Source organism: Lissotriton helveticus, chromosome 9 (assembly GCF_964261635.1).
Source record: "Lissotriton helveticus chromosome 9, aLisHel1.1, whole genome shotgun sequence".
NCBI lineage: Eukaryota > Metazoa > Chordata > Amphibia > Caudata > Salamandridae > Lissotriton > Lissotriton helveticus.
Genome location: NC_136070.1, coordinates 346015797 through 346035936, shown reverse-complemented (window position 1 = coordinate 346035936; position 20140 = coordinate 346015797). Strand labels below are relative to the sequence as shown.

The 20140-nt window shown below is 45.6% G+C and overlaps 1 protein-coding gene across 2 annotated transcripts in view; it reads right to left on the bottom strand.

Annotated features, from left to right (window-relative positions):
• Window positions 1-20140, bottom strand: part of RIN3 (Ras and Rab interactor 3) — a 506654-nt gene that overhangs the window by 161053 nt on the left and 325461 nt on the right. For both annotated transcript variants that reach the window (XM_078660076.1, XM_078660075.1), the window contains exon 4: window positions 15396-15468. In XM_078660076.1, the coding sequence (XP_078516202.1) occupies window positions 15396-15468 (73 nt within the window). The remainder of the gene's footprint in view (window positions 1-15395; window positions 15469-20140) is intronic.

Below are 20140 nucleotides of genomic sequence, written 5' to 3'. Positions count from 1 at the left end.
GTTCTCCATGCGCCGCCTATAAGCGGGGTGTCCCTGCTTGCGTTGGTGGCAGTGACATCAGGTTGATGTTCACAGGAGCAAGCAGATTTCAGGCTCTGGCGGGTTATGACACTGCAGGCATCTCCCATACTCGTCATCAGCTCTGCACGGCACAGCTCCCTCAAGGAGAAGTCGGAGCTCATTTGTGTGCAGAGCATAATGCCGCTCGGGCAACCCCAGTGCATGGGCAGGGCCCCTGAGCTGCGACTGATCCCAGGGTCGGATGGGGATCACAATTTGGCTCGGGCATTGACCGAAGTAGAGCAAAGCACGGGCACCAGCGGGGAGGGGGGCGGGAACGGGGGCCAGAGACATGGAGAGCGGGAGGGGGGCGGGAACGGGGGCCAGAGACATGGAGAGCGGGAGGGGGGCGGGAACGGGGTCCAGAGACACGGAGAGCGGGAGGGGGGCGGGAACGGGGGCCAGAGACACGGAGAGCGGGAGGGGGGTGGGAACGGGGGCCAGAGACACGGAGAGCGGGAGGGGGGCGGGAACGGGGGCCAGAGACACGGAGAGCGGGAGGGGGCGGGAACGGGGGCCGGAGACACGGAGAGCAGGAGAGGGGGTGGGAACAGCCAAAAATAAAAGCAAGCACTCACCTGGACTTCTTCCGGGTGCCGTCAATGCCGGACCAGATTCGGGGGCGTTCCCGGCTTTTGGCTGACGTAGCGTGACGTAGCCAAAAGGGAAAAATTCTCGGGAACGCCCCCGAATCTGGTCCGGGATTGACAGACAGAGCCGTCTCCCAATGGCTAGCCTCCATTTATGGAGCTAGCCAATGGGAGGAGGGGGCGGATACCCGACCCCACAGAGAAATTACATAACATTTTGCTAGCGCATGCGTACTTCGTACGCATTGCCAAGCAAAACCTAAAAAACACCCACAAGCCCAGGGAAAGACTCCAAGCATAGAAACAACAAGGGAGACCACCCCATCCTAGTTCCTGAAACTGCTAAAAATATTTCAGAGTGGCTTCACCTACATTTTACTAGGAATTACGAGATGCTGCAGAACTACATTTCAATGCATCAAAACAAACATTCTCTAGGTTGTGTAGAACAAACCCTTCAAAGGCTGTGAAAAACAGAAACAGACTGACACAAAAGGGCCCTTTCTATGTCCGAGAAGGTTCTTTAATTACTGTTTGGGCGTCATCAGTGAGGAGTTTCATGGCTCTGGACCAGTGTTTACCAAACTGTGCGTCTCAAGCCGATTTTTGATGAGTCGTGAAAGTGCAAGCAATAAATTATATTATTTTTTTTTTTACACGGGGATCAGTGTTTACAAACTCATCTCACTTTGCAGTCAGAGGAAGAAAAGTGAAGTGAATTATGTGACAATCTTCCTAGGGCACATGGTGAAGGAAAAAGTCTGTCGAATGTCATTTTTAGTAACGCACAACAAAATGTAAATATCTGCAAATAAACTGTGCACATTCACCAATCAGGAAAGAAAAAATGAAATACATGTTTTTTGTCACTGAAGTGTGATGGAAACAAAGATTTGAATAGGATCAAAACAAATCAAGACATTTTACTTGGTAATGCACAATTCATAAATATTCACTGAAACCTGATTTCCACGCATTATCATTTGTGTGATAACCTATATCTGTTCAAACTTAGCGGCCATTTCAATGGAAACTGTGCTGACTGTAAACTTTAGTGCACTACACCACACCGTGCTTTAGTTACATTAAAAAAATATCACATTTAAAAAATATCACGCCTCGTATCCATTAAATTTAGGCGAGTCGTGAAAGTTTGTCTTTCTAAAAAGCGGGTTGTGGTTCTAAAAAGATTGGGAAGCAATGCTCTAGACCATTTGGCGACTCCAAGAAACATCTTGAATGATTGACATATTAATGGACAGCCATCTCGCATTCTGCTGACTCAGTGGATGTCTTCCGTATAGGAGTGAGTGGGGTCTCCAACCTTTTCAGTAATAATTATCCCGAGCTACGAATATTAGTGATGTAAGAGAGAATATCCCATCCAAGGTTGTCTGCAGTGATTCCAACAGTTCACTAGGCAGTGTGTGTGCAGTAAAGTATAAAAGGCTTTGATAAAATGAATCAAAATATTACACAGGTTATACCTCAAAACCATAGATGCAACCCCCCGGCATCAAGATAAAAATATAACAAATCTCTCCACCTCAAATAATAACTTTAAATATCGTTTTCAAACTCAACAATTTCTCTCCAAACATCAGTTTACGAGTTCTGAAAAGACAAGTATTTTCATCTTGAATACATTCTTTTTAATTTTGGTATACATGAGATAATTCAACTTATCAAAAGCTTCTATATTAATAGGCTGGGCTGGGCTGCACATAGGAGAGCTACTCACAGGCAGCTGGAGAGCTACTGGTAGATCATGAGCTACTCGAAGACACCCTTCAGCATAATTTTACCGCATCTTGCATACATCAGTCATGTTTCTGAATACATGTGGAGTATGGCACCGCTGTGGGTTGTAGCTGGGGTGACTCACAAGAAGAAGCAGTATTTTTTGTTCTGCACAAGATGGAGAGAGACACCTAAAAGCTCACATGCATATGTGCTTCTGCAGGAGTAGTACACGGAAAGGGCATGCAGAGGCAAAACCATGGAGCCCAAATCTAACTAGAACTGGTAGACATACTACCACTCCAGATGGTTAGTCTCTAGAGCCTGAATGACTAATTTCAGAGTTTCAGCCATCAATGAACAAAAAAGACAGTTATGTGGATTTAAAAAAATAATAATTCTGACTGGACAGAGGATTACAGTGGCATCCAGTACTTGGGAAGCTCTATGAATGGAGCAGTGCTCCTCTCAGCTCCAGCCAGGATCTTGGCGAGCAGGACCTGTGGTGTAGTGCTTCACCCTGAGGTATGTATCCTTAACAATGGCCCTAGAGTCTGAGGCCTAAAAACCTGGCACATCACTGCGGTCCAGCTGCATGCGCCCAGAGTTATTGACCAATCATTATCACGAGCCTAGACTACCGATCGGTCTACCAAATACAGTAGACCAGCGCTAGCAGAGGCCCCGCATTCTCCTTGAATGGTGCCCAGCCCAGTGCAGTCTACAATTATGCTGCAGTAATTATTTTTTTCATAGAGCACAATCACAAGTAGCTTTTTGCATACTAAAAATTATTGACTAGGCTGTTAATGAGAAAGCGAATAAGCTAGATAGGAAGTGAATAGCTATTACGCCATGCTCAAGCTTCAGTGGTTAAGGAAGGCACACACCATCTCCGGTTAAGAACTTCTGACTTCTGTGGGCCACAAACAAGGAACATACATGGCTGTAGTGTTTAAAGAACTCTCTTCAAAATCCTGGACCACTTCCATTGAAGGCTTTGTGGGCAACATGCAGGTATTTCGGCATTATTCTCTGCACAGCTACGAAGAATGTCCTTTCTATGAGGCCGTGATGTGTAAGTTTGCCATTGGTCCCTCTTACTAGTCATGCACCAATCTTTCTAATGAAAATAGGTACTAACTCATAATTTGGAATACCCAGATACAAAAAGTTACAATATACAAGACAGGAGAGGAAAGTAGAGAAGGTATCAATTCCTCTTTTCAGAATTGTAAAATGATGGTAGAAGAACTACCATCATGATGACACATGATGTCCTATATCTGTGGGTGTACAAGTCTTCGCCAGACAATACATTTGGGACTCAGACAACTGGTCCTTGACATGGCCCTGTGTCCAAATATATAATCCCTCCAATGATCTGTCTGAGAAAATCCCTAACTGCATAGGGTAAAAGCCTAAAGAGTAATGTTGACCAGACACTCCTGGGCCACCACAAATTCTTTAGTCAGCAAACTTTCCTCATTCACAGACCCTAGAGACAACAATAATCCTCTTTATTTAGTACTTGGTGTGCAACATACAACCCCTTTCCTTCTCGTCTAGCAGTTCTTGTCTCGTCTGCATTCTGCCTGTCACTCTGCTGCATTGGCTGCTTGGCACAATCATATTGTTCCATTAGGGTTCCTTGCAAGGAAGGTCATTCATCTTTTTTATTGTTGTTCTCCTCACGAAAACAACCACTGCAGTAACAGAGACAGTCAGGCCCACCGAAAGAGAGGGGACAAACTCAACCAGTGTATGTTACGCTCATCTCATGGCAATCTCACCTTAACAAAGTATCTGAATTAAATCAGCTCAGCAAGTGACTCCACAAAGCCTTCAACACACTCATGCTGGTCAAGACATCTCTGCAACCAAACCACCAATCTAAGACCGATTGGTTTAACAAAAAAATAAGGAATATGAAAACTACTTCAATATCAATAAGAAAACTCTAAAAACCAACATAACAAAACCCATTTCTAATGTCCCAATAGGTTCAACTATTCCAATCGTGTCATTTTGCTGCCTCAGTTCACATGATCTCCTTTCAGTACCACCTCGGTTATATCGCCAGGCTTGATCATCTTGTCAATTATCTTTAATGCCAGTCTAAGCTCCCTAGCGGAGCTCAGTTCTTAGTAAGCCCTTCAACAGAACATACTGCAAATAACATTCAGATCTTCTTAATGCTAGAAGACCTAGGGTCCCAAACATTTAATAACCTTCTCTGAGCCCTTGACCAATGGATGCTGTGGAATCACCTTAAACTTGACTCTTCCAAACAGAATTCTTAACTTGTCGAAAATGGACAACTGCCATTCTTTAAAAGCATCAGGCCCAATAACTCGCAAGTGAGAAACCTTGGCATGGTCATGGATTCCAGCCGATCCCTTGAGCACAAGTGAAATGTTGTGAACCAGGCCAGTAACCATGCACGCTTGCTGACAAATCTTATATGTATGGTTGCCATGGAATCTTCAGGGTACCACCTTTCTTGTCATGTCTCATTTCCACTAGGCCTGGGCGGAGCTCACGGAGTTTTACTCTGCAGAATTCTGCAGAGTTACCACAAATCTCTGCCAAATTCTGCAGAGTTCTGCGAGCAGGCGGAGTATTGCTCGGCCAACGGTCACCTCTAATATGGGCACTCCTTTAACATGCGGGTCAATACTGCAGTAGGTAGGGGCGAAGGAGTGCGTCTCACTCCTGAGTCCAAAAGAACATGTCCCCTGAAAAGAAATGTCTAAACGGTGTAGCTGCCCATTACTTGCTGGCCCAGCTGTAAATCAGCAACACTGCGGCATGGGCTCTCACTGGCCCTCAGGACAAACTGCGGCAAATGCTGGAGCCCCCAGGCTCTGGAAGTAAATACTGCGCACATTGGAGCCCTCTAGGCTCTTAAAACAAATGTGCCCCAAAAGGTTGGAGTCATCTAGGCTCTGGAACACTATGTAGAGGCTGAAGCCACATGGGGCTCTTAAAATACACATGCATCCTAGAACTGGGGCCCTCAGGGGCAAGAACACGGGCCCCTCTGGCCCTCGGGACCCCCACTGGGGCCCTTTAGATAAATGAGGCCATCGTTGGAGCCCTTGGGCTCGGTAAATCACTAGAAAAATGTTGGGGCAGACCACTGCCATCCGGGGCCACCCTAAATGCACCCCTGCCACTGTGTAGCGCACTATTGCCAACACATGCCCCTACGGAGCACCGCAGCCCGCTTCACTCACCGGGCTGCTTCTCCTTTGACGGGGGCTCCTCCGGGAGGCGGTGCGTGTGGGGCTCTGCTTCACCCGGTCCCCCATCTCGGGACCAGGGCTCAGTGTGGAGCCAACGAGGCTCCCGGCGGCAGTCTCCTCGCTTCTCCCGCGGTGGGGGCAGGCACTGGCAATGTGCCTCGCGCCCCCTCTGCCATCGAGCTGCACCAGGTGGCGCCTGCGGGGCTCTCCTTTAACCATGGGAGCCCCGCACTGGCAGCGCCATTCCTTGTGGGCAGCTTCTCTCCCTCTTCCGGCGGCGGGCGCGGGACTTCGCGGGACTTCCCTTCTGAAACCGGAAGTCCCGCCCGCCATCAGGCACTACGGTGCCCGACTTCCTGTGTGCCCGCGGCTGCGGCGGTGAACTTTATCGGGGCATAACGAGGGGTAGGCTTCCTCGAAATAAAAAAACAATGTAGGAGCGGGGTGGGCACCCGCAAAGAGGTGCAAATAAGCAGGGTGGACACCCGCGTTAATTAGACCATAAAACAAAGATGCAGGGTGGTCACCTGCGCACCTAAAGAAGCAAATAAGCGGGGTGGTCACCTGCGCTACAATAATAAATGCAGCAATGAGGTGTAGGCTCCCTCAATAACCGGACAATTTAAAATAAAGCGCTTCCCAGGCGCTAAGGGTGAAAGAAACCCCAGTTTAACAGAGCAACTGGAGCAAAAGGGTTCCAAGAAGTCCTGGGCATAAAAGATGGAGCACAGCAGCTCCCAGCAAAGGAAAGTCCTTCAGGCATCCAGGGGCTGGGCAGGGCCCAGGGAGGTAAGCCTTCCCCTGGGCCCCAGCAGCAGCATGCCCCTGGTAGATTTGAGTAGGAAACAAGAACATTTTTCATGGGGTCACAGCCCCTTTTTATACAGACATTTCCTTTGTCTCCAAAGGTACAGGCAAGAGGCAAACCAGATGCAACTGGTTCTGGAGCACTTTGTTTTGCTCAGCCACTCTGACTATTCATGGGTTGGGTCAGGGACATCAGACACAGCACAGGGGGTGGAGCCAGCATTGTGGAGGGAAGGCCCAGCCCTATTCAGGTCCCAGGTGCAACCGCTCCCTGCCATCAACATGCAGATCTCCCTATTCACCACCGGGCAGACCCATCCTGAGTCCTGGAGCCAGGCACACCGGCCAGCTCCAGCCAATCACAAGCCAGATAGTCAATTCACATTCACTGCACAGACATGCCAACTTCTAAAAGTGGCACTTCCACACTAGACACATTAAATCGGCGCACATCATCGCGCAGCATTCAATCTCACGAGTTTGCACATACCAAACTCGACCCTGCACTCCCCACACATCAGGAACTACCATGGTCACACATATTCCCCATGCATTCCTACGGGAGGGCAGGCCAATCTCACCACACGCACTCAGACTGCGCACACACTTTACACTGGGACACAGAGTTAAAGTGCGCAAAGACCAGAAATCACTATAATTATGTAATATTAAAAGGCAAAAAGTTCAGGGGTGAACCTGCCAAAAGGGCCAAGTCCAACAGTCACATACATTATAAACCTTTAGTAGAGTATTCATGAAGCAAATGCCTCACAAGGCCTGTCTCTAGTATGGAGTGGTGACTGAATGCAAGATTGTGTCTAAAGATATGTGGTAGGCCCTGTGCCATGAGAGGAAGAGATGAATGTAATGTTGTACAAGGCACCTACCCCCTGGAGATTATGCCATTGGTAATGCATTTTTGAGAAGTTCTATTTTGTTGTGTGAACACACTTTTCAAAGGCAGGTAAGAGGAGAGATCACACGAGAACTGTGAAGCAGCAGGTGAATTGTTAATAGAAACCCATTATGGGTAATCTGTTAGGGCCTCACTAGAATCCCCATCACAGTCGAACCCACCACAGTAATCACACAACCACGTCTAAGCTGTATCCTCCTAAACTGCAGGTCCGCCTCCAGACATGCAGCTGATATAGCTGACCTACTTATCTCGAACGAACCCGACATCATGATCTGACAGAAACTTGGCTAAATGAAACATCTACTCCCATCATGGACATCTTGCTAACCCCTAACTATGACATCACCAGACTAGACAGAACCGACAGGCCAGGTGGTGGGATAGCCTGCATACACCAGATCAGCCTAACAGTGACCAACTCCAATACCCCCGCTATATCATCTTGCGAATACCTATGCTTAAACATCACCAACAACAACAAACAAATATGCTCTTTACTCACCTTCTACCATCCTCCGGGAGATAGCCTCACTTTCATAGAACACTTCATGGACATTCTAGCATCAAATGACAACCAACATATTAAACAAATTTTCTCAGGGGATTTCAACCTTCACTGGGATGACCCTGGGCTAAACAGCCTCAAAAGCCTTCCTCACAGACCTCAATCTCAACCAAATATGCAACAGCCCTACACACGACAAGGGTGCAACTCTCAACCTAATTATCTCCAAAGCAGACTCCACACAGCTCGACTCTATACTCCCTAGCGACTGGTCCGACAATCATATCATTACTTTCCAAGTCCTGGAAACCATTAAACGACTCTCTACACAACCCCTTAGAACTAAGATCTGGAAGAGAAACCTGAAAAAACATCGAAGCTGACCTTACAGCGAGTCAAATCCTCTTCGTACCCCGGAAGACCTGACCGATGTACATGGGCTGACAAATCACTACTTCCATTCCATGAACAACCTTCTAGACAAAATGGCACCATTGCAACTGAAAAGAACATCCTCAAAAGACTCAAAACCATGGTATGATGGGAGGCTAAATGATGACAGACGCTCACTTAGTTTAATTGAACGATGCTGGAGAGACACATCCTCAACAGACCTCCTCAAACTTCTAAGAACATCCAGAAATGCCTATTTTAGAAAGATCAGAAAATCCAAATCTTATTCCTTCAGGTCTCAACTAGACCTAGCCAAGAACCGTCCCAAAAAGCTACCTAACTGTGATGAAGTTGCTTCCTTCTTCGCCTCTAAGACAGAATCCATTAAATCTGATCTTCTCAAGGACCTATTATCCATCTCAGACTTGAAAAAGAACCCATCACTGCCCCTGGCTGGTGCCCTAGCTAATGAACTCCCATTATTTAAACTAAAAAACAAGGCAACTTGGTCCCACTTCGACACTTACTGTGAAGACTACATATTAAACAACCTAAACACGTTGAAGCCCTCCAATCACTTCACAGACCCGCTCCCGGCGAACTACCTAAAAGACTTCATCCCTCTCTTACTACCCAGCTGGACCAAGATCATTAACACATCCCTCCTTCAAGGTTTCATTCCAGACATCCTGAAAACTGGACAGGTCTCTCCTATCCTAAAGAAAACCACTGCGGACCCCTCAGACCCAAATAACTATCGTCCGATATCTAACATCCCTATTTTAGCCAAAGTCCTGGAAAAATGCGCTAACATACAGCTGAATAGTCACATTGAAATATGTTAAACAAGTTGAATCAATCAATCAGGCTTCAGAGCAGGTCACAGCACCGAATCAGCCATGACACATGTATTAGACTACGCTTTCAAAATCCTAGACCAAATTAAGCATGTCTACTAATCCTACTCGACCTGTCATCAGCTTTTGACACCGTCAAACACGACAACCTGCTTGATCTCCAGAAACACAGAATGGGAATGTCTGGAAATGCATTTAACTGGTTCGCCGCCTTCCTCCAAATAGATCCCAAAGATTCAAGGTCAACCAATCCCTGTCCAACCCCATGTCAGTCACATTAGGAGTCTCACAAGGCTCCTCCCTATCACCCACCTTGTTCAACCTGTTCATGGAACCTCTTACTGATCTTCTCAGCCTCACCAGGATACACTTCCACATGTATGCAGACGACACCCAAATATACATAAAGATAAACTCACTAGAGGACATCAAATCGCTAAACACCATACCACAAAAAACCCAAACGTGGCCCGAAAACCATCTGAAACTTAACTCCCTCAAAACAGAATTCCTTTTAATCGCCCCGCCCCCCCCCCACCGAACAAAACTCACACTATCCTGGACTGGATGAAGCACCTAACAGCTCTCAATGGACAACCGCTCATAGTCGACTCAGCGAAACCTCTAGGAGTAACGCTAGACAGTAACTTAAAGATGCAGAAACACATTAGCGCCTCAACAAAAAGGAGCCAACTTCCACCTAAAGACCCTGCGAAAAATGAAACCCTTTCTGCCTGCACATGACTTGAAACAAGCAGTTCAAGCCCTAGTAATTCCCCGCGTGGAGTATGGAGCAGTAACACTATGTGGCCTCCCAAGGTCACCGACAGCCCCGCAAAAAGCTACGACCAACTCAGATGCAAGACTCATCACAGGTTCTAAGAGAAACGCTCACATTTCCCCAGACCTGAGAGCCCTCAACTGGCTACCGTTTGAAGCCAAAATTCAGCTAAAAATCGCTTGTATGACACACAAGGCCCTCTACCACAACGCCCCACAATACCTAGCTCAGAAACTGGTGCTCTCTGCAGGCAGCAGAGCCTCCAGGAGTGCCAAGACTCTTCTCCAACAACCTCAACGATTTACTAAGAAAAAACGTATGACCGGTCCTTTTCTGGTATGGCTCCGAGGATATGGAACGCCTTACCCAGTTAAACAAGAATGAACCCTTCCACTACCTCCTTCAAAAGAGAAGTGAAAGCTATCCTCATGGCTAAATTCACTTGAACTCGATGTCTATTGTGCTGTTCTTTGTATACTATATTTTGCCTTCTAATTATGACCTGTAAAGCGCTCTGATACTCGCAAGAGTCTTGTTCGCGATATATAAAACCTTCAAAATAAAACAAAAATCAAATATCGACAAAAGAAGCCTTCTGTCTAGCCATACTCTCATTTACAAACCCAAAACTGAATCACAAAGGGATCAGGCAAGCTGCCTTCATAAATATGGTTATACTAACTTTATCGGCGTATGTAAGTTTCACCAAACCATGCGACTGCGGATTGTCTGCACTGTGCAAAGTCTGCATTTGAGAAGTTTGGGTATTTTTCAAAGGTACAGTTCTTACTTTTTTATTGTGTTCCTTCGCATAGAAATCATTTTTCTCTGTGAAGATTTTTATTTATCTCCCACTACATGAAATAAGGGGATGTTGTGTACTATTAAAGGATAAGGGAAGACAAGAAGGTAAAAATAAGTCTGTTTTGAATGCATCAGTTACCTAACCCTAAAATTTAAATAAGGATAGAATATATTCCTTCATCCCAAGTTCCATCACACACCACTCACTCCTGGTTCATTTAGGTATAAATTAGTTTGGAAGGGGAGTGTGACGATGATATTGAAAATGTGAACATCTACAAAGTTGTTGCTTATTAAATATTCACCAAATGTTCAAGGACGACTCCCTTGGCACTCTTCTTCGAACTGCTTCTCCCACCTCCGCCCCTCCCTCCATGGTTTCATTTATGACAGTTGAATCTCTTTACACTTGGTGGAATTTTCACACTCACAACTGGCATCTTCATCCATACATAGGTACAGGAGGAGCCCGTACGGGCACCCGAGACACAGTCCGTGCCAATTAGTGTTATAGTAGTTTAGTGAAGTCCTGCCCCCTGCCGCTCAGGCCCAAGAATACCTCAAAGAGCAAAATACCAGTACACTGGATTAAAGTCTGATAATCTAACATAACATAATATGCATTTAACTACTAAATCGCAGGGAAAGGTCCTTCCGTATTTACCTAGAAACTATCCTGACCAGGTAGTTACGGACTATATTTTATCACGACTCAATTACAGCAATATTCTTTGTCTTGCTTCCCAGAGCCATCCTTAGCTTAACTTCAAAGGATAGAAAACTTGGCAGTGTGTATCGACTCAGAAATGTAATCATGTTACTTCACTAGCTTCCGTTCAAGCAAAAAGCCCTCTCTCCTTTATGCGCTGGATTGTATACTCAACAGAACATTAACCTCCATCTTATCACACTACCTAGAACACGCCGGCAAAACATTGTCTCAACTACTAATAGTACTACTACTACTACTACTATTATTTACAAGTAATCGTGTGAAACTCTCCTGCATCCGGGTCTGGTGGCTAAGTGGACTAATGCCTCCACTGCAGGGGCCTGTGATCGACCTCATGGTCACAGGTTAAAATCCTAGCGGGTCCACTCAGCCTTTAATCCATCTGAGGTCGATAAAATGAGTACCATTGAGTTAGCAGTTGGGTAACAAGAAAAATCTGTTATTCAGCACCAAGATACCTCCGGGTGAACGTGCGCTTTAAAAATACACATTAGGTTATGTTATGCATCAGTGGCCGTTCCTTTTCATTTCCGGGCCTTCAACTCCAAAACAACCTTCGTCTATAGATCACATTTTTTTTTTCTTATAGGATTCTTTCAGGAAAGTCTTAAAGCACTTCTCCTTCGGGAGCTCTCTTATTGGCTGTTTCAAATACTCTTTCCTCTTGCTGTAGTGTTCCATAGTGGCAAGATGTCAACAATGGTGAGAGAGCACTTTATAAGCAATCAGTCAGTCAACATCGAAAAAGACCTGCCCATGATGTCATAGAATATGTACACTGATGCACGGGTCTCTAATTGCTTCATGTTTAATAAATAGATATTTACTAATAAGAACAAATAACAATGAGGGGCGGTTCCTCCACTAGGGTGCAGGAACGTCCCCCCCACTGCTTCCTCGCAGTGCAAGAAGCAGAAACATAAAAGCTAATAACTACCATTTTATGTTTCCGCTTCTTGCACAGTGAGAAAGCGGAAGGGTTTGGTTGAGGGTGGGCGGGGCTGCTCTGCGAGCAGGGCTGGGCAGGGGAGGAGTAGTGTGCCCTTTTCTGAGTGCGCATGACTGGTTTGGTCGGACCAAACCAGTCATGCGCACTCTGCCCACATCTCCAACATGAAGAACCTGACCGGGCCATTAGCCCCTGGCCAGGCGGTGTCCTGACCACTCACCAATCACAACAATGCCTGCAGCGTTGCGATTGGCTTAGGTATGGGAGCCAGGTTGCCTGCTTTCTGTTCCTGCCAGAGGCAGGAGAGACCACACGGGACCCGGCCAGCTGGAAGGTAACTTAATTTTTTGTTAAATTATTAAATTACCCCCCTCCCGTGCAACCACCCTTCCCCCACCCCAAAGACATGCCGGCCATGACTGAATAAGATGTTAGCGAAGTCTCAGTCTTATACACTAGAAAAACTAAAGTTAATGTAACGCGTTTGATTAACTCACTCAAAATGTTTGTTCCCAGCATTAAAAGGCATTGTGACTTATTTGTACTTACAGTGCTGTGGACTAACCCTGGGTGTAGTTCGGGAAGTAGCGCTACGCATAGCTACGCAAAGTGCACTTCGCACTACGCGAGCTACACGTAGCGCTACACGTACTGGGTAGTGCACTGTTCACGATAATTGCACCGTGCCAGATGCTTGTCCGCTCTGTGCAATCATTGAAAACGGCATCTTGCACAGTGCGAGGTGTCTTTTATTGCCGCTCGAGTAGCTTTTTACTCGAGCGTCAGCTTTCTCAACACGGACTGGTAGTTTCTCATCACGAGCGGTCGAGAGCATATGCGACCATTCGCAATGAGAAACCTGACCTTCCCACGTTGAGAATCTCGCCGTGAGGTTTATTTTCCACGCTCGCGATGCCCACTTGATGTTGCTGATGGGGAAAGAGGAAAAAGTCTCGTTGGGTTGTCATTTTGCTCACTTGGCGTTGAGGACAACAAGCAAGCAAAAAATGACCGCTACACTACGCGTGTTTGCACTGTGCTACGTGCAATTTGCGTAGTGCGAAGTAGCGCAAACTACGCGAGCGTAGTGTAGTACTTTGCCCAGGGTTACTGTTGACATGCATTGAAATATTTGAAAAAGTCAGACAGTTTGCAAATAAGGTTTTGTCATATCCACGCGCTTTCTTTTTGCACTCTTTTCACTGTCACTAACATTCAGGTTATAAAAAGCATCTGCTTTGCAGTCAAACAAATTTCAAAAAATATGTGCACGAAAAAAAGAAAGCACAGATTGGTTTATTTGCAGCAGTATCTTCCTAGTCCAGTTACACCTGACCTTTGACTCCCTCAACACATGGAAGGAAACAAGTGAACCTAGTTTAAAAGGCCAGTCTGCTGCTGCTGAAATCTCGTCCAGTCAATTGGGGGTGCCAAGGCACCTGCTGCACCCCGACTTCCAGCACCATCAGTCAAAGTACTCAGGTTATCAAATTAGCTTTATGTCTACCAACAGATGAAACAAAGCAAGGAGCCCTATTTATTTCTAACATGAGAAAGATCGCCACCAAGAGGTGAAGAATAGTATTACACACAGGTGGATGAAGAGTGGAATATTATATGCCTTTAAGAAGCATGCCTAGTAGAGAATACTACAAAGACCTGAAGTATCAGATGTGCTGCAAAGACCAGTCACGCTTGGAATATTGTGCAATACTTCTTTGCACTGGACAACACCTCTGGTATCACTGAGAATGAAAATGGATTATTACATTGCTTATTAACTGGGCTGTTTCCTAGGGCGTCTGCTCATGTCAGACAAATGAAGGTAGCAGTGCTTAATTTGAACAGGGGTTTCAGGTGGTGGGCCCCGGCACTCAATTTTGAGGACCAGGATTTCTTTTTTTATCATGATACCTTGACTTAGAACAAGAGAGAGAAAGCCAGAAAAGGGAAAAGAAGCAGGAAGAGACAGATGGAAAAAGCAGCGATGAAAAAGAGTGGGATGAAGATACAGGGAGGGTGTGGTGGTGGATGAAAGAGGTGGATTGAAGTCTACACAGCCTTGTTTTTCCACATCACCAACATTCGGCAACGCCGGCGATGAGCTTCTCAAAAAGACTTTGGACCCAGTCCTTATTCTTTTACAAACTAAGCACTGGAAGATAGGCACATTCCATTAAGGTGAAGTGATCAGTAAGATAGAGTTTACTCACATGGGTAAAGGACCAGGCTGGAAACAAAATCAAGGCCTTGTGAAAACGTTCAGATAATCAGTGTGGGCGCTAGGCCTGGGCGGTAAACTTCGCTCCATTTTCGGAGTTTACTGTGCTCTAGTTTTTTCCGCGCTCCCCAACGTTAAGTTAGCAAGCGCAGCGAGGAAAAGCCAATGCTCTACCACCTCCCAGCGAGATTTCTTAATACGGGCAGTTGTGACCACTTGCGTTGACGAAACATCCTTTCGCGTTGAGGAAGCTGCTGCTCCAGTAGAATATCTACTCGAGTAGCAGAAAGAAGCAGCACCATTTTGCGCTGCATGAGGCCGTTTGTGCTGATTTTCTAGCGCGGGAAAAACACCGGGTGCTAAAAATCAGAGCAAATGGCATGACATAACGCACTCTGCACGCTTGTGGAACTCCGCATAGCGCGGCTGAGTTTTTGGGGGACTTTGCGGAGTTCTGCAAAACGGAATTTCACGAACTCCGCCCAGGCCTAGGGCGCCTGTGACTAGAATGGAGCCTGGGGGGCGTGGTTAAGTCATAAAAGCTTACCAGCTATGGTAGTAGCTCTCTAGCCTGCAGACTACCTTGTAATGAAGGGGAGTTTGAATACTTATTCGACAACCGCCCCTACTGTCACCCTCCCTCAGATCTCATCTCCTCCCACCTGTAAAATCTTGGCACCCCGAGTGCACCCTCCTTTACACAAGGTGTATGTTGGGTAATTGGCAATGTTCTCTTTTGTACAGTAATGTAAACAAATGACACCCACAGAGGGTCGAGTCACACTTACCTGCTCACACAGTAGAAACCAACCAATTTAAAGATGTCTTCAAACACCAAGGCAGATCCCTCAAGGTACAGCACTAGAGGGAAAACATATGAAGGGTCATTACTCGTGAAACAGACAAGGTAAGGCAAACATGGAAGAACTGCCCAGAGCTTTCCACTCTTGTCAATTCATTCAGCTTTAGGCCCAGTCATAAAGACTAAGAGAACAGGACACTACATCAGCACACTGGTTGATTACTAGAACAGATGATTTCCAAATATGTCTGTTCTCTATTGGAGCTTTACATCCAGAATTGTCAGGTGAGCCAGGTATGTGACTGAATTCAAAAGAAAGGCTTTCATGCCCTGAGACATCCGCTCGAAAGCCCATAATGTCAATGAGATTCTGGGTAAGTGCTAGGAGAGACCAAGTACTGGGTATTCACAAACCCCAGTTATAAGTTACACTTAATTAGGGGGAAGTCCCAAACATTCAAACATCTATTATAGCCTTTTAGCGAGCTGCCGAGGGATATACAGGTTGTTAAAGGCCCTGAACCGTAGGGATATACCGGTTGTTAAAGGCCCGAGTCGCAGACGAGCGCCTATAATAAGGGGGAGCTTTTAACAACAAGTATAGCCTAAGGCAGAGGGGCTGTAAGGCTATTAAAACATTCAACCGACTGAGGGTACAATGTTCTCAATTAAAATGGGAAAAACAGGAAGACAAGCATTGGAATGTTGGAGCAGCATGCTTATACCAGCTATTATAAGTCGAAAGCTACTCCATTGTCTTCTACGGATCTCTCAACATTCCAACGTTCTAAATTGTGTTCTAGATATTGTGGTGCTTCCATTCATGCTATAAAACAATGTTTTTCTAATACATTCCAATAAATAAGATGCATTTAGAACAAATTGTAATTATTCATATAATCAGATTTACGATTTGCAGCACATGAAGATGGAAATTATACATAAAGTAGAGAAACAAAGCACTCCAAATTAAGACTATGTATTTATTATATATGGATAACTTATTGGTGCGGAGAGAAGAAAGTGTACTGGAAAGTGCAGAATAAAACATAGTAATTGTACAGTAAAATGGACAGGATGAACTTTACTAAGACAAGTTGGCACAAATAAAATATACATATTACAATGCTGACCTAGTGGTGGTGCACCTATCATTTCTGCCTAACAAAAAATAGAAGATTAGAATTCATAGATGTAATAAATCCCATCCTCGTCGCCAATTGTAATGATGCTTCTTGCCATTAATTGGATAAATAGCTTTATTCAAGCAGTACAATAAATACAGGTGAGCGCCAGGGAACCGCCGCTATCCAACCCAGCTGCTGTAACAGTCTCCCTTGGTTCCAAAGAATGCCCACATTACATTCTACATGACCTCATAACATTCCTACAATACCACACGAGCCTTAAAGGCATAACACAGTAAAAAGGCAACACAACAATAGATCATAGTTACACATAGCAGATGATTGGCAAATCTTGTGCATCCGGGGAGTAAACATTTGCAAATCGAATATATTGAAGCCCTGAAATAACCAGAACAGCTTTTTTGTCCAGAACTCAGAATTTCTTTTTTTTGTAAGGTCTGGTGTTAGTCACAACTTTTTGATTCTACTAAAATCATATGCTGAATATACTTACTTGTAGACTCTTTAAAGCCAACCCTCTTCGGACATGACTGTCATTGAGTCATTCACACTTTAATTCCACCCACCACAGCAATACAACGTGGGACAATGGGTCAGACAACTTCAGCCAATCGCTAACTTCAGTATGAGTTATGGCATTCCGCCTTTTCACAAGGAGCACATCCACACACAAGGTAGAACCCTTGTCTGCTAAAGTCTACTATGGCGATGTGGGCTTTTTGACACCATAATAACAATTTTGCTTCTAGAAATTTTTTTAAATTTAGATTGACAAGGGCCAAATTGTATCTCAAACAATCACTGACAAAATTTGTATTGGCAAAGCCAAACGCTGGCAGCTAATGTTCGATCCATCGGCTCTGCTAATGCCCGCTTTAGTTTTTGCCTGCATATCTTAATTCCCAGGTAATTTCTGCAAGGTTTCGAAACACAATTATCTCTGACAGGTCGGTATCCGAGCTAGGTTAACTCTGTTAATCACTCCCACACTCCGAATGGGGCTTGACAGCAGATCCAATTGCTTCTGCCTGGGAGGGGAAATCATCTGTCATGCACTGCCGCGGGTTGTCATCTGCCGAAGCCCTGCATCATATGCTCCCAGCGGGTAATGAGCAGAATTATGCAAGGAAATTCTATAAGAGTCAAGACTTCCACCTGGGGGTTCTCGTGACCCAGAAACAGAAGAGAGCAAAGTTTCAGTTGAAAGGAAACTGCATGTGTGTAGCGTACAAGAGCTGGCTAGAGCTTCAAGGCGGTGTGTGCGGGTTCAAATACAGATGCCCAGGAACCATGATGTTCACTGTTCTATGAACAAACACTTCACTTTTAGACCACAAATGAATCACTAGTGAGTCAGATTGGGCTCGTGTTGGGGTCGGATTAGTTGTACTGCTGAGTCGGATGGTTTCACTGCCAGGTCGCACATGATTCACTGCAGAGTGTTACAGACTTCACTGAAGCATTTTATTAGGTCGAGCATTCGAGACCTCTTGTATGTACTTTAGTATATACTTTTATGTGTACGTAATTTGTGGGCTCTGGTGATCAGCCCTAGGACTTGTCTGCTTCCGCTTAGGGACTTTTTTTCTTTTCAACTGCCTTTATTTAACTGTCTTGATAGAAAACGATCACCAGAGGTCAGTAAAATACCAGAATCACTTTAGCATTCTCTAGATTCCAGTCCATAGAAATGGTCTTCCACGAGCACCCGTAGACAATAAAAAACATTAAAACTTGTATTTTCAGTGATATGTAAATGTGTTGTATTTGTAAAGCACACGGCTGCCCACGAGACAGGGCATCCCGGCGCTGCACTCATACCGCTGTGGAACCCTTCCTGGCTTTTCCATGTGAAATGTCCACTCCTGGGCACCCCCAAGGTGAAGCCAGGCATCCAAGCGCTGCTGGGGCCGTTGTGGAGATTAAGCAAGCTATTGCCCAGAGTCACAGAGTGAGACCCATGATTAGACTAGGCACCGAGGCGAAAATTATCAAGTCCGGGGGGATTGAATCCAAGAGCCGCCGAGGCGGGAATTGAACCCTGGTCCCGGGCCGAACCTCTGCATCAGGGTCTGCCGCTCTAACCATTGAGCCACGCTTTTATATTAAAAACAGATCTTTGGACTATACCATTTCCAGCTGAAAGGCAATTTTCTCGCCATGTGTTCCCATACCTGGCATGCCACACAGTTTGGTGCTTACTTTTCCTCCATGTTAAAGAACAGTAGATGTTTCAGCACCTAGGCTAATGTGCTGCATAGCTAAATACATATAAGGTCTCAAGGGCGAGACCAATTGCTCTGCAAATGCTTGTTCATTTCACTGCCAAGTCTGACTGTATCCCATCCTAGGTCTGACTCCTATCACTTCCAATGCAAAAAGGATGCACTTGGTTCACTGTCCAGCCAATTAATTTGCAGAAGAGCCTGACAGGGCTCCGGACAGAGTCCAGTTGGTTTCACTGAAGTTTCTGGGTCGATTAACTGCGGCACTGGTGCAGGTTCGTTTCTAGCATCTGATGGCCCCAAAGTCTGGTTGGGTGCACTGCAGAGTTTGACTGGGTTCACGCTTGAGTCTGGCAGGTTTTACTGCCAAGTCACATCAGGTTCAATGCAGCTAGACTGGTCCCAGTACAGAATCCGACGGGTGCAGTGCCACGTCTGTGTATCTACAGCATAGGCACTCGCAAACATTTGCTCAGGAAGCCACAAAGTACGGTATGTGGTGTGACCCAGGGCCGCACTGATGCCAGCATGGTGGCCGTAGGGAGTCTGGGTGGGTCAGGGATTGTATAAAGAGGTCTAAAAAACGGTAAAATGAATGGGCAATAATTTATTTGCAGGTTAACAAATGCTTGCCCGTTTAAAAAAAATTCTGAATAGAAGTGCTCAGCAACTTAACAGCAGCTCGTGCTGCTGTTTACTGGGGGAGGGGGGGGCATGTTAAGTTCAAGAGGGCCGCATGCTGCCCATGGGCCGTACTTTAAGCATCATTGACCTAGAGCAACAAGTCTGACAGGTTTCAATGCTGAGACAGACTGGTTTCAATGCTTAGACATGCTGCAGGTTTCAATGCTGAGACATGCTGCAGGTTTCAATTCTGAGACATGCTGCAGGTTTCAATGCTGAGACATGCTGCAGGTTTCAATGCTGAGACATGCTGCAGGTTTCAATGCTGAGACATGCTGCAGGTTTCAATGCTGAGACATGCTGCAGGTTTCAATGCTGAGACATGCTGCAGGTTTCAATGCTGAGACATGCTGCAGGTTTCAATGCTGAGACATAAGGCGGTAAGGAGTTGGTGGCAGCTTCTCCTGACCCCGCTTGGCGCCTATCATTGCACTTATAGCAGCTACGCTGTGCTTATTTTTAAATATCCAAGATAGCTCGAGATCGAGATAGATTTGAAAAATTGTATTTGTCACCATTTATTGCTTCTGATTTTAAAAGCACAATTCATCACATGTTGGTAGAAATTTAGTGGTACGCTGTAACTATTACCACTTACTTTCAAACACTGAGGTTGCTAGGAGTTGTTTTAGTTTCTTTGCCTCCTGAACCCTGAACCGGGCCTGCACGCTCGG